General features: G+C 31.4%; 1 protein-coding gene across 1 annotated transcript in view; it reads left to right on the top strand.

Moving 5' to 3' along the window:
• Nucleotides 1-12,042, top strand: part of LOC136038585 (high-affinity choline transporter 1-like) — a 52,951-nt gene extending 40,909 nt beyond the window's left edge. The window contains exons 8-11 of the mRNA XM_065721782.1: nt 2,178-2,300; nt 4,515-4,618; nt 8,886-9,016; nt 11,555-12,042. Of these exons, the coding sequence (XP_065577854.1) occupies nt 2,178-2,300; nt 4,515-4,618; nt 8,886-9,016; nt 11,555-11,802 (606 nt within the window). The 3' untranslated portion in view covers nt 11,803-12,042. The remainder of the gene's footprint in view (nt 1-2,177; nt 2,301-4,514; nt 4,619-8,885; nt 9,017-11,554) is intronic.
• Nucleotides 12,043-15,260: the final 3,218 nt, after the last annotated feature.

The raw sequence follows: 15,260 nt of genomic DNA, 5'->3' as shown, positions 1-15,260 counted from the left end.
AAAAAATTGCCTTGACCTGCTTAAAAAATAGAAACAATCGTACGTTTTCCTCGTACCATCTCACGTTTCCATTTTTCCGCGTTTGGCTTTTCAGCACATTTTTCAATCTAATAAAACAATTTAAAACAAATTTCTGAAGTGTAATCTGAAAACAAAACTATGTTGAAATCCTATGTTGATCCGATGTGCAACCAGTTTGGGCTGAAAAGCAAAACATATTAAAATTAACATAGAGAGCAAATATGGTAATTTACTAATTTATGATTGATTATATTTTCTTAAAAAATTGTTTAACAATTTTTATTATAAAAATCATTATAATATATGTCATTGTAATAATCGTTTAATATTAATTTTTGTTTAATATTTAATGACAGTAATAATATATTAAAAATTTTATAGTAATTTAACATAAATGTTTTAATAGCAAATTTTTTATTTTTTAATAGCGAGCCTACTTAACCTGCCAATATTTTCCCAAGCCAACCTAGTCCTGGTATTGGACTTGGACTGAATATTATTCTTGAAAATCAGAAATTCTGATTATGTATATATATATATATATATATATATATATATATATATATAGCGACATTACCTACGGATTGTTTTGGGTACCCGTCTGATGACCGTATTTCAAACAGTACGATGTACAAACGTGTTGTTTAATCCAATTTTCTAGGGCTGAGAAGGCGTTGAGATGGATAGGTCATTTTCTGTGGACGAATATGACAAATTATCAAAGATTATCCTTTTCAGTCAACCGTATAGGGCCAAACGAAAAGCGGTTGGTTCACGGTTGAGGTGTGAGGATATCTGTCTGATGACCGTATTTCAAACAGTACGATGTACAAACGTGTTGTTTAATCCAATTTTCTAGGGCTGAGAAGGCGTTGAGATGGAAGGTCATTTTCTGTGGACGAATATGACAAATTATCAAAGATTATCCTTTTCAGTCAACCGTATAGGGCCAAACGAAAAGCGGTTGGTTCACGGTTGAGGCGTGAGGATATATATATATATATATATATATATATATATATATATATATATATATATATATATATATATATATATATATATATATATATATATATATATATATATATATATATATATATATATATATATATATATATATATATATATATATATTCGTCCACAGAAAATGACCTATCCATCTCAACGCCTTCTCAGCCCTAGAAAATTGGATTAAACAACACGTTTGTACATCGTACTGTTTGAAATACGGTCATCAGACGGGTACCCAAAACAATCCGTAGGTAATGTCGCTGGAAAACCTATAACAAATCTTCCTCGATTTTTGAGAGCACCCTTGCCTCAGAATAATACTTAACCACTATTATAGTTGTAGCATCCAATATTCTAGTCTTGGTTCGTAGATTTTTCCTCTTATTCTTCTAAACTGTTGTCAACCGTGAAGGAACACCCTCGGCATTGGCTTTTTTATTTTTAACATCTTCAGTGCACCCACTGTCTTTACTAACAATGCTACAAAGGTTATTAAAGCTGTCAGCTTGATCTATCTTTTTATTACCCAACGTCACCTTTTCATCTTCACTCATTCCTAACCCTAGCGACTTTGTCTTCTTAACATCAATTTTCACACCTATTCTACCACCATAAACTAGCAAAACCTCTAAAAGCAAATATATATATATATATATATATATATATATATATATATATATATATATATATATATATATATATATATATATATATATATATATATATATATATATATATATATATATATATATATATATATATATATATATATATATAATATTTAATGAAATTGGAGTCAAAAGATTCTTCCCCCGCACAGGACTCCTTAAATATACTTTTTGAGGAGCAAATTTTCATGGAGTGTATACACATTTCGAGTATAGTAAGCTTACCAAGAAAAGAAAATACGTGTTAAGTAATTCTTATTTTAAAGAGGCCCTTTTTAGCTTTTTTGATAAAATTTTGAGTCAATAAAATGGATGCATTATTTTTTAAGTCTTATATTATTGATCACATTATATATTTTTATGTTTCTGCTGGTGATTTATTTGTAGTCGAGTAATTGATAAAAACACATATAGTCGATAAAAACATTAATATTCTTTTTTGTATTTGTTCATTCTTTTATATAATTTTTTTTATAGTGGGTGTCGCTTCTTGGACTTGGAGCTGTCAGTGCTGCCATCATGTCATCAGCTGATTCCGGCGTTCTTTCTTCAAGTACCATGTTTGCACAGAATATATTCAAGAACCTTCTTTTTCAAAAGGTATCTTTCACTTTAGCGAATGCAGAAAAGATTGGCTGAAATGAAGAATTCACCATCGCTTATGATCATGTAGTCGAATAGCTGTTTTATGAAGCTATATTATGATGTTCAATTTTGCCCTTGTTTGGCAAAGATTCAAAAAATTTCCCAGTTTACTACAGATTATTCGAGTAGTTGGCAGCTTAAAAAAAACGAAACAAAACGTTCTATTATTGTTGGCCATATCGTCGAATTATTGGAAGTACCTTAAAACCCTGGCTTTTCTTGTTTTTTTTTGGGGGGGGGAGATGAAAAAAGAAATTACGCGATTTATGGCCATGTAGTTGGATAGTTGGCAGTGTTGTGAAGCCAAAAAACTTGTTATTTGAAAATGAAAAGATTTTTCCTGGATTTATTAACCCTACCAAAGTCTAAAATCCTTTTTTTGTAGCATGGAAGTGGCCGTGGGAATAAGTCTAATAATACTGGATTAATTGAATTTGTTTGGAAATTACAGGTGAATATGAAGTTAAAAAAATAATACTGAGTTTTCAGTGGGGTTTAGGCATATAACCCGTTCCCTTTGCACATAAGCCCAGGTTTGCAAATTGCTTTTATATGAATAACGAAAATAGAGGTTACAGAAAAGTTGAAACACACTTCTAGCCTACATTGAAGACTGAAAAAAGATCTTACAAAATTGGATCCAAATTAAATCCAAATTACAAATTAAATCCAAAAATCTGTAATTAATGCTTTCCATTGGGGCAAGATTCGAAAATTAAAAAAGGAGAGAAACAGTGGCATGACATTTTTCTATTGTGATATGCTATTTTGGCTATACAACTAATAGCTGTCGTGGTGATTTCAGTTGGTTTTCCAAATATGGCCAGACAAATAACCAGGTTTCATGATATGAGGATTTTAAAATTATAGTGGCATAGCTTCTCTTGGCAATTTAATGTATTTTGAATTCGGTAATCTCTTCTACTTTTTCTTAAGCTTGCAACAGGACCATGTGATTTCCGCCTAACTTGGTGACTGAAATTTAAATGTTCTGTCAAAATTTGTTTTGGTGTAAGCCCCCTAAACTCACGGTAAAAGCTAATGAATTAGTTAATAATCGCTTGGGAGTTACAACTTAATCATGCTGAGTTTTGTGACCCTCATCAAACCGTGGTTCTCCTTCTATATTTATTTGAAAATCCGTTGATGTGCTATTTGCAATAAAATTAAGTTGTGTAGAAAGTAGATTGAACAAGCAAGTTTTTTATTCTCTGGAAAGTGAATAGCAATTTTTAAAATAGCTTAAAATTTTTTAACTTAAATTTCACTAAACTTAAATTTAAAATAAACTTATTATCAAAATAAAATAAACTATAAACTTAGATTAAATTTTTTTTTAAATCTCAGTGGGATTTATCCTGGTCCTTATAGGTGGTACTCGCCTTTCAACGTCCTTTATTCTATAGTTTTGATTTAGAAAAAGTTTAAAGCAAATGACAATGGAAACGACTTGAATATAAAAAGTTAGTTTATGCCAACCTGAAATTAAATAACGAAGTATCTTAAAACTAAAAACGTAACAGAACTTATTCCAGATCAGAGCTGGCCTGTTAACCATAATGTTAACTTATATATTTAATATCAACATATTAAGCCGGTTCTTTTGATATATTTGTTGGTATCATAATTCTATTTTTTAGAGTTGCCCAACTGCCTCTCCTAATTCCTGTACGTTTTAAGGTTCGACTTTGGGACGCAGCCTCTTTAACTCTTTAAGAAAACGAAGTTTTTTTCATATTTTGTGAAAAAAAAAACCGCCCGATAGGGGACTTGAACCCTTGACCCGAGGATTAAAAGTCCCATGTTTCTACAAGTATAACTTGAACTTTGCTGAAAGTTACAAAGAATACGGACCATGGGATAGTGCTATGCATATGCTTTTGCTAGTCTTTTTGTAGATTGTTTTCTTTTAATAAAATTGAAAATTTGGCCAGTTCTGGCCAGAAAGTTGGCCATTGGTATTCAAAATCATGTTTTAAGTTATAGTTTAACTCATTTTCAATGGTTTAAATTTAACTTGCGCTTTACTGAAAGCTTACTATATAACAAGGAACACATGCCATGGACTAGCTCTAAGCATATGTTATTATATATTATTTCATTATAAGTTTGTTTTGAATTCTTCTGGTTATTTTACATGGAATTAATATGTATATTTTCTTGATTTAGGCAAGTGACAAAGCTGTAGTAAGGGCTACATGGTGTTCAATTGTAGTAGTAACTATTATATCGACATTAATGGCAATGTCTGTTACTACCCTACTCGGCATGTCGTAAGTTCTTTCTTTCTTTACTTCAACTTTTTACTAAACTTTCTTTAATTAATAGTTGGTATATGCTAAGTTGTTTTATTCCTTTTTATTTATTCTATTTTTCAATTATTCTTCCTTTCCCTTTGTTAATACCCTAGTAGGCATGTGGTAAAGTGGATTTTTTTTTATTGATCCCCCCACCCTTCCCAACTTTCTCTTTTGTTGCTGACCGAGTGTGTACTTTCTAACTTCTTTTTCGTTTTTTATTTACTCTTTCTTTTTCTTTGTCAATATCCTATTGCGTATTTTGCCATTATTTTGTTTCTTTATATCTCCGGTTTTGCTTTCCTTTTCTTTCCTCGTTTCCTCTCCTTTTCCCATATTTGGCATATGCTAATTTGTTTTATTCCTTTTTATTTAATCTAGTTTGTCAATTACTTATATCAATTATTCTTCCTTTTCCTTTGTTAATACCCTAGTAGGCATGTTGTTAATTTGTTGTCTTCATTGACCCCCCCCCTTTTACTTGTCTGAAATTGAAAGTGCAATCAAGGTTCTTAAATAGTTTTTAAATAATTTAATAATAATAATAATTTTAAATAATGTTGCTTTTAAATATGCCACAAGTTGTTTTTTTTAATCGGCTAAGCTAACAAGAACCTACAATCTAACAAACCTAGTAAGCCTATTGAAAGGCTATGTCTGACAGACGTGGATCTAGAGTAAAATCCTGGGGGGGGGGATGTAACAAGGGCGCCAATAATCTACCATATTGACAAGTTTATTAAAAAAGGAGTGGAAAACGTAGAATGAGGAGGTCAGAAAAACATGGGGAGGGATACTAGCGCCTCCCTGGCCCCCTGGATCCACCAGTGATGTGTAATACGACGCGCAAGTTCCTATATCTCTAAGAGAAAACTAGATATATCTCTGAAAGGCTAAACAGAGTTTCATTTTTATAAAAGTTTTCCCAATTTGCAATATCATCGCATTATGCTGTTGGGATTTTTGCAACAACTGGCTATGGGAAACATAGTTTGGAGTTTCAAATTTATTGAAGTTTCGTTCATTAAAAATTGAGAATTTGAAAACTGAATTTCTTCCCCTTGATTTTTTTGGATTCGTGTTTGAGCATGTCCGAATTTAGTGCTTTATTTTTGGAGCCGATCTTTAGTAACCGTGATATTAAAATATGTTTGGATTATAAAATATGAGTGCAATTATTTGAAAAGATCTTATCAAAAAGTATTTGCTTTAGAAATTTGCAAAAATTTTGCTTTTCTCTTATTAATTGAGAAATAAATGTAATAAAATATCTTTAATTTCTTTGGTTTTCATGTTATTTGTTTTATTCAATTATTTTAATAGCTTAAAATAAATGTTTTTATTCCCTCTTAGAAACATGGAAATATCATATTCTGGAGTAAAAATAATAATAATAATAATAATAATAATGATAATAATAATAATACTAATAAGAAAAAACAGAACAGAACAATCACACTCCCTTAGGTTTGTAAAGCAGTTCAGACATAAAAATTTTGACAAAGTTTCAAATGAGGTTTTAGGGAATATTTTCGCCAGTATTGTCACGTTGAATCGTGAAAAAATTAGAAGACAAAATGATTTGTTAAATTTGACAACGCCCTTCGTTTGTAGAAATTAAACACTAGGAATATGATGATTCAAAGAAGGAAACTGAACCTGCGAAGTAAAGATACCTTAAGCTGTTTGGGTCCATTAGTCTTTTCGCTCATTATTTGCTTATTTTTAGCTCACGTCTCTCTATTTAATTTTGAGCCTGTTGCTACTGGAACTGCACAATTGCATATGGAGTGTTTTTTCATTAGAAGTTGATTTCCCGGTTTCTCCAATTGTCTAAGATACAGAGGGTTGTGTAAATTTCCACTTTTCTATTCCAAACAATCAGATTCCATTTTCGCTGTCCTTAGTACTTTAAGATAACGTCTGACGTGCCTAATCTAGCCCAATGGAATATGCAACTGAATCGAAAGGAATGTTCGGCTCTATATTAATCTCGTAATGGAATTGAAAGTTGCTCAGGCCAGTGACAACATAACATTATCCAGACTAAACCGGAATTTCAATCTTAAACCAGGACTGAATGGTTCTTAAGCAAACTGAATGATCATGGTCGTAATAGAATTAAAAATTGCCCTTGCCGGTGACATTATATCATTATCCAGACTAAACCGGAACTTAACCTTGTGTTTGATTAATATAATGTTTGTTTAAATTTTCATGTGAGTGTTTTTGAAGGTTTTTGTATTGTATTGAATAAATATATTCTATTCTAACCTTAAACCAGAACTGAATGGTTCTTAAACCAACTGAGTGATCATGGTCGTAAAAGAATTAAAAGTTGCTCACGGCAGTGACAGTACAACGTTATTCAGACTAAACCAGAATTTTAATCTTAAACCAGGACTAAATTATTCTTAAGCCAACTGAAAGATAATGGCCGTAATAGAATTAAAAGTTGTTCACGCCAGTGACAGTATACGTTATCCAGACTAAACAGGAACTTAACCTTAAAAAAAACTAAATAATTCTTAAACCAACTGAATGGTCATTGTCTTAATAGAGTTAAACGTTGCTCACGCCAGTGAAAGTACAATGTTATTAAGACTAGCCAGAATTTAACACTAACCAGGACTGAATGATTTTTAAATCAACTGAATCATCACAGTCGTAATACAATTAAGAGTTGCTGACGCCAGTGACGGTATAACGTTTTCCAGACTAAACTGGAATTTAACCTTAACCAAGGCTGAATGATTCTTAAACCAATTGAATGATCATGGTCGTAATAGAATTATAAGTTGCTGGCGCCAGGGACAGTACAGAGTTAACCAAACTAAACCGGAATTTAATCTTGAGGACTGAATGATTCTTAAGCAAATCATGGTCGTAATAGAATTAAAACTTACTCACGCCATTGACACTATAACGTTATTCAGACTAGAATGGAACTTAAGCATAACTAGAGCTGAATGATTGTAGCAGTCTTAAATCAGCTGTAATTCTGTAAAAATTGGGTGTTAGTTCAAATCCTGAAATCAGAAAAAAACAAAAATTAAGTAAAATTAAACAAGACTTAAACTCGAAATAAGATCCATCTGATACATTCCAACACATAAACTAAAATATTTTTCATTGATATTAAGTTGATGCCAGGCATATTGTCCAGCACATCTTCAGCCCGACGAAATGTGCAACTGGATTGAAGCTAAACTACTTTGATGCCATACCCAGGGTGAACAGAATTCAAATCAAGTTTAATTGAGTAAAAATCAAATGCTAATTAAAATCTTGAAAATAGAAGAAAAATTAAAATGTAAAGCAAATTAAAAAAGGCTTAATACTACAAAAAGTTTCTCTTGTTTCCTGTTAGCTAAAGTGAATCCTTTATCATGTGCTAAATGCATAGACAGAATAAAGAATACAAATTTAGAAAAAAAATTCAAAAGCCACCGAATTTAAAAAATTCAACGACGAAGAAAAAATATGGAGATTTTGGAAAATGCATGGAATTATTTATAAAACTGTAAAAATCTCGATTAAAAAAAACAAAAAAAACATGGCTCATGAAAATGGTGTTGATCGCTTAAAATCCTCCATCTTCAGAAGAAAAGAAATTCAATTCGTAAACTTGGTGATGTAAAAAGCGACCATTAGTTCTACATAAGCTCCCTATAATTTAAAGCTCTGTAGGCTCACTTAATTTACTGTATAACCAGAATAATTTACAACTACCCAAGGTTTGTATTTTCGGGAGGAGGCCTGGAACCTTTAAAATTTTGAATACCTCTTTCTGTGTTTCGATGAGTTTTTAATATTAATGCTGCTTTTAACTGAAACACATACTCTACAATAGATTTCATATCTGTATTGGGACTAGGTCTAGGGACAACTGGGACTAGGGCCTAGGGACTTTTTTATGAGAGCTTTTAAGCTTTCCACAATTCCGTATAATACTATCTCTATCAGTAATCCTTGTCAATGTGACTAAAATTGGCACAAACTTATTCCCAGCAGAAGACCTAATAGGGGGTCGAAATTTGCTTAAACCTTTCTGAATCATTTTAATCGTATTTTTTCGTGTGCATTCGATTTCTCGCTCCCCGTATCCCTCAGAACAATCCTCTGAATAGCCAATTGTAACCTATTACTTATATTAGACTATGTTAGGAACTATGAGTAATGTGTTCTGCTGCGTAGAATTGTCTCTTTGTTTCTTCTCTAATGTTTCCTTCATTTTTTAAAGGTATCTTTGTGCAGATTTCGTCTACGTGATCCTTTTCCCCCAGTTGTTGCTGGTTGTTCATTTCGAAAAGCATTGCAATACCTACGGTGCTTTTTTGGCATTTCTACTGGGACTCCTCCTGCGTATTTTAGGTATGTTTTGACATTTATGTAAATTATGAAGTTTATATTGCCTATTTACGTTTACTCCATGTTTAGATATGAAATGTGCAGACACTATTCTATATATGAAGAATGCTCCTCCTCACTTTTTTACTAACGCTCGAGTTTGTATTTGTTTTTCAGTGAAATATGAGTTTTATTTTAGTGTTTATCCTTTAGGTTTAAAAAAATATGTACAAAAAAGTCTCTCATTTGGTCTCAGCATAAGTACTTATAAAATCAAGGTATCGAGACTGAATGTTTCCCCATCGCTCCCTTCTCTTTTGGCTACAGTTTCAGCATGTTGTCGATTGTTATCAAACTTTTCATAAAACGTGAGTTTGAGTGTAATGTTTCTCTTGTATGTTTAAGAAAGGACAAAAAAAAAAAAAAAAAAACAACTCTGACTTGGTCCCAGCATGGACCCTTATAAAACCTGGGTATTAAGAGTATTTGCCCACACCCCCTTTCTACCTATCCTAAGTGCAGGAGCAGGTAAAAAAAAAAAAATCCAAGGCAGGAAAACAAAATCACATCTTTACTGTTGGAAGCTTGAAACCTTTACAATAGGGTTCTCTGATACGCTATACTTGATGATGCAACTTTCATTAAGCGACGCTTCTTTACTACTAAGGTCCAGGAATGGGATCAGGAAATTTGTTTATGTGTCTATTCATGTGTAAGTTTTTTTTGGCGGAAAGTAAGAAGCGGCATTAAAACTTAAAATGAACAGAAATAACTTCGTATATGAAAGGGGCTGATTCCTCATCAACGTCTCGCTCTTTACGCTAAAGTTTTTTAGTTTTTTAAAAAGTAGAGTTAAGAGAAAGAGTCAAACTTTAGCGTAAAGAGCGGGGCGTTGATGAGGAAGCAGCCCTTTCATATACGAAGTAATTTCTGTTCGTTTTAAGTTTTAATGTCGCTCCTTACTTTCCGTTAAAAAAAACTTGTTTTTTTATTTAATACTACTGAGATCCAAGAATGGGATCAGGAAATTTGTTTATGCGTCTATTTATGTGTATGGTCAGCGACGCTTCTTTACTACTAAGGTCTAGGAATGGGGTCAGGGAATTTGTTCAACCGTAAGTTCCCTAAGTCCGTGGTGACTGATCTTGCTTTCACACTACTGACCTCAACCGAAGCAAACAGACCCTTTTAGGCTTTGGACGCTTTTAGCCCTTTTAGCCCTTGCAATTTTAGGAAACTTTTTGGTCAGCTAGCATTGGATTAAGTTTTTATTAGTGCGAATGTCCAATTGGGATTGGACCCAATTTGGGCCCAATTTGGCTTTGGACGCTTGTTTGCCTGTCATTCCACGCAAATTAACGGTCCTGTGTCAATTCTAAATTCTTGGTCAACCTGCCTAAGACCATAGGTAGGTATGCCTTGTTTCAAGTTCAAGTTGAACTTGAACTTATGCTTCGTTTACCTCTCATTCTAAGCAATATAACGGTCTTATGTCAATTTTAAATTCTTGGTCAAGCTGCCTGAGACTCTAGGCGGGTGTGCCTTTCTTAAAGCTTACAAACAAGTATACTGCTACTAACAACTCGTTGCAGCACCAAACCGCCTGAGGTCAACACAGCTACACACACTCCTTCCATCCCAATCTATTCAAAGCCTTCCTCTTTACATTCTCCCAGGAAGTTCCCATTTTCCTTAAATCTTCCCTTGCGATAGCCTCCACTCCAACCAAGGATGAGGTGCTTTTTGTTTAGCCGTAGACGGTTGGCCGAGAAGGACAGTCTTGTCATGTGCCGATCTGTCATCCTTCATCCACAGAACGTGCCCTAGCCATCTCAAACTTTTCTCTCATTTTAGCCCTAGAAAGCGGGATTGAACCACATTTATTAGCCATATCCTGTGGTGAATATTTACTGCCATCTGTGTTCTGCGTACCATGCGTATTAGTTTGTTTTAGCTAAGGATCCAATTCCTTAAACGACGTTAGCCTGCCATAATATAAAGAAGTCCGCTTTTCGCGTTGAAGAAGGGAGGTGGCTGTCCTCCCGAAATGTTCGCTTTGTTTTTCAGTATTTTCGTTGGACTTAAAAAAACCCGTTTTTGATCGATTTTTATTTAGATTTTATATTGTTTTAGCCGAACTTAAGAAATGCCAGTTGTTTATTATAAACCTTGTAATCGTGCTTCTTTCTTCTTCTTCTTTTTTGGATGGGGGCGTTTGAAAGTTCTATATAATTATATCATAGCTACTATTTACTTCTATTCATTTATCGATAATCAAAGTGTATTTTTGGGTCGTCCCAATCACGCTGACATGGGTCGAGACCTTTCTTTGCGACCCTTTTGTGAAAAAAGTGGGTTTTCGTCAAAATATATCTGTTTTGTTTTTAGGATTCCTTACAATTTTTTAATGAAAAAATAAAAATGTGTTTTTTGTGAATAGGTAAAAATGTGTCTTTTTAATAATTTAAAAGAAAAGGATTTAGTGAAATCATGAGGATGGAGACAACTTTGTCTTTTTGTTACTTCTTTTATATTATCTTTTACTATTGTTTTTTTTTTTAGGTGGTGAGCCTCTCATTGGCCTGCCTGCAATTATCCAGTATCCATATTTCAGTGACGGAGTTCAAAGATTTCCATTCCGAACAATGGCCGTTCTCCTCTCAATCTTTTTACAAGTTACTGTGTCAAAAATAACCAATTGGTTATTTATTGTGAAGAAAATACCTCGTAAATTTGACATTTTTAATGAATTTCCAGATAGTTCTTCCAATAGTTTAGATATGTTAACCATGCGCAAAGACCAAGCATAGACCTGAAATATTTACAATGAGATATGAAGTCAGTAGCGACCACTAGTATTATTAACAATCTCATTGGCTATTATTGACTATGATAAAAGTAATGCAAGAAAATATATTTGCAAAATCCATCAAAATTGTATTTTTGCCTAATTGGGCTTTAAATATTATATCTAATTAGATTGATGTCTAGATTTTAGATGGATTTATTCAACATGATTTTTAAGTTAGAATAAAAGTTCGTTCAGTTTATATTGAAATTCCCATCTAATTTTATCAAACGGATTTATATGAAGCAGGTTGTGCTAATTTCAGTAGATTTAGTACCAAATTTAGTGCCATCTATTTTTGAAGTTTCAAAGTAAAAAATGGCTTTCTCTAGAATTTTCAAGATTTATAATGATTTGATTTCTTTCTTTTTAACTTTTTGTTTTCTTTAATTTTATTTTGGAATTATTCCAAAAGACTGACTGAATAGTCAGTCCGAATATCCTTCTGACTGAATGACATATTTTCTTCAGTTAGAAGTTGCGTTTAGCTGACAGTTCCTGGAACCAATAACTCAGTTCCAGTCAGCTCAAATGACCAATTTCCGGTATGGATCTGTTATTAAAAAAAATGATGATTTAGCATAAATCTTTTGTGCATGAGTATTATGTTATTCTTGATGGTCAATTTTATTATAACATTTATATATTAACTACTTTAAACCAACCGCTTGCTGGATGAAACGAATTTGGCTAGCATTTCTATAAAGTAAAAAAGACAAAACAGTTTAACCAATTGGTTGGAAAATACAGATTTCAAAATTAAATAAATTGAAAATTTAAAAAATTTACAAAAAAATGGTGGGTAACATTCAAGAATGTAATAATATATATTAACTTCAAAACAAATTAAAAAAATTAAATATACGAGTTATTAATTTGTAGTATCAGTCGATCATAGCCTAAAACGCTTAAATCCATACTTGAAACTTCGAATACAGTGTTTAAGCCGAAACATCTACAGAGGACTGCAAAATAATTCAACACTCTTTACTGTTAATGGAAAAGTCGGCATGTCAAATCGATCTCGTGTACGTTTTGTTTTGTATAGTATAGCCCACAGCCTAGGTATATATATATATATATATATATATATATATATATATATATATATATATATATATATATATATATATATATATATATATATATATATATATATATATATATATATATATATATATATATATATATATATATATATATATATATATATATATATATATATATATATATATATATATATATATATATATATATATATATATATCTCCTTGGCTCTTCCTTTGCGCATGCGCGATGACGAATTTATATATCTTTGCTGCACTTTTATACACTATTAGGCAATATCAGTAGCTCAGTCCGCTGACCATCTTCCGCCTGTGATGCTATGATGTGTCCCTTTTCTGAAACAAAAGTAAATGACTGTGCTAGGAGAATACCCTACGTGTAAACAATATTTCCAATATGGAAAGAATTGAAAAATATCTACTACATCTACTATAAGGCCTACATAGTTCTCATCGAACTCGAAATAATATTCAAGCTATAAAAAATATAGTTCCTGGGTAGGTCTAATATCTTTACTATAGGTTTGTTGTACTTTATATGTGACAACTAAAGAGATAATATGTTATGCTTTTTGTGGAAATTTTGAGATATATTCCGGCTTTTCAAATAAAAAGAACTTCATCTATTGAAAACTATTCCTCCTATAGTATTCAGTTCCCAAGATATAAAAGTTTCCAAATTTAGCTGCCTAACAGTAAGTAATACTTGATAATGATACTGTTTATCTAATAATTGTTAATAATAGAAAGTTAAATTCTAATTAAGGATAATTGGTTTTTGGAATCCACTCACATTTTAAAGTTTTTCTATTCTCTGTAAAACTTATGTTGCCAGTCGATTTTTTCTTTTTCTAAGCTGTTTTTCTTTTTCTAAGCTGTTTTATTTTTCTAAGCTGTTTTTCTTTTTCTAAGCTGTTTTTCTTTTTCTTAGCTGTTTTTCTTTTTTTTGCAAGCGGTTTTTCTTTTTCTAAGCTGTTTTTCTTTTTCTTTTTTGCTAGCCGTTTTTCTTTTTCATGCTAAGTTTCGAGTTTTGATACCAATGCTCGTTTCTTGTAAGCAAAATAAATTTTCATAGGAGTGGCGATTTAATCACTTATTTTCTCCTAAAATATTTTGATGAGAGTTCTCTTTTCTTAGCTCTTATTGTCTTTATTTTCTTATTTTTCTTCGTACTTTGAGAGTTATCTATGCTATTCTTATTTTTAGTTATAATTACACTTATTCTGTCAATGCGTCTCCCTCTCTGTTGGTGGATCTTTAGCTGTGATGAGTTTCTCTTATTCCTATTTTTTCTGCATGTTTCTTTTAACTTATGAGTCATTTTCCACTTTGGGGCTTGCCAATTTTTGGTTTCGGTCCTTTTTGAATTTACTAATTTATCAGTGGGCTGTGACTTAGATTACTTTTTTCTAGTCTAGAAAGTAGAGTGGAGAAAAAACTGGTATTAGTAGTCAATTCTCAGCTACAGCAATTGTTAGTTAACATTTATTAAAAAACATTCGGGAGTGCAATAATTGAACCTTGAAGAAGACTAGAATATGGGAGAGTACCTTAGACATTGCTTTTTTTTTTTAGTTGGATAGCTGGGAGTGAAAAAATATACTTTATTATTTAGTTTTTGAAAAAAAAGGTATGATGAGAAGGACTTTTTTTTAATTGCATAATCTGAGTAGTTGGAATATAAATAAATAAATTGAAGAAAACTAGAATATGTGAGAATACCTTTGAACTTTTTTTTTAATTGGATAAAATAAGCTTCTGGGAGTAAAAATTGCACTTTATTATTTAGTTTTTACATAAAAAGAGGTACGATGAGAAAGACTATTTTTGTGTTTTTTTTTTTTATTGAATAAACTTAATTAATGAATAAATTGAAGAAAACTTTTAGTTTTTACTGTTTTATGTTCGAACTGTTTATAAACCTAAGGTAGTGCAATTGTTCTGTTCTCTTCTGTTTTTTTCTTTTTTTTATTATTATTATTTTTACTCCAGAATATAATATTTCCATGTTTCTAAGATGGAATAAAAACATTTATTTTAAGTTATTAGATAATTGAATAAAACAAATAACATGAAAATCAAAGATATTCTATTACATTTATTCCTCAATTAATAAGAGCAAAGCAAAATTTTTGGCAAATGTCTGAAGTAAATATTTTTTGGAAAGATCTTTTCAAATAATTGCACTCATATTTTACAATCCAAACATATTTTTAATAAGATCAAATGGAATAAATTGAAGAAAACTAGAATATGTGAGAATACTTTTGGACTTTTTTTTTTATCTTTTCAAATAATTGCACTCATACTTTACAATCCAAACATATTTTTAATAAAATCAAATTGAATTAAT

The sequence above is a fragment of the Artemia franciscana genome, chromosome 18, assembly GCF_032884065.1.
Source record: "Artemia franciscana chromosome 18, ASM3288406v1, whole genome shotgun sequence".
NCBI lineage: Eukaryota > Metazoa > Arthropoda > Branchiopoda > Anostraca > Artemiidae > Artemia > Artemia franciscana.
Note: the sequence above shows the minus strand (reverse complement) of the source record. Positions and strands in the feature narration are given on the sequence as shown.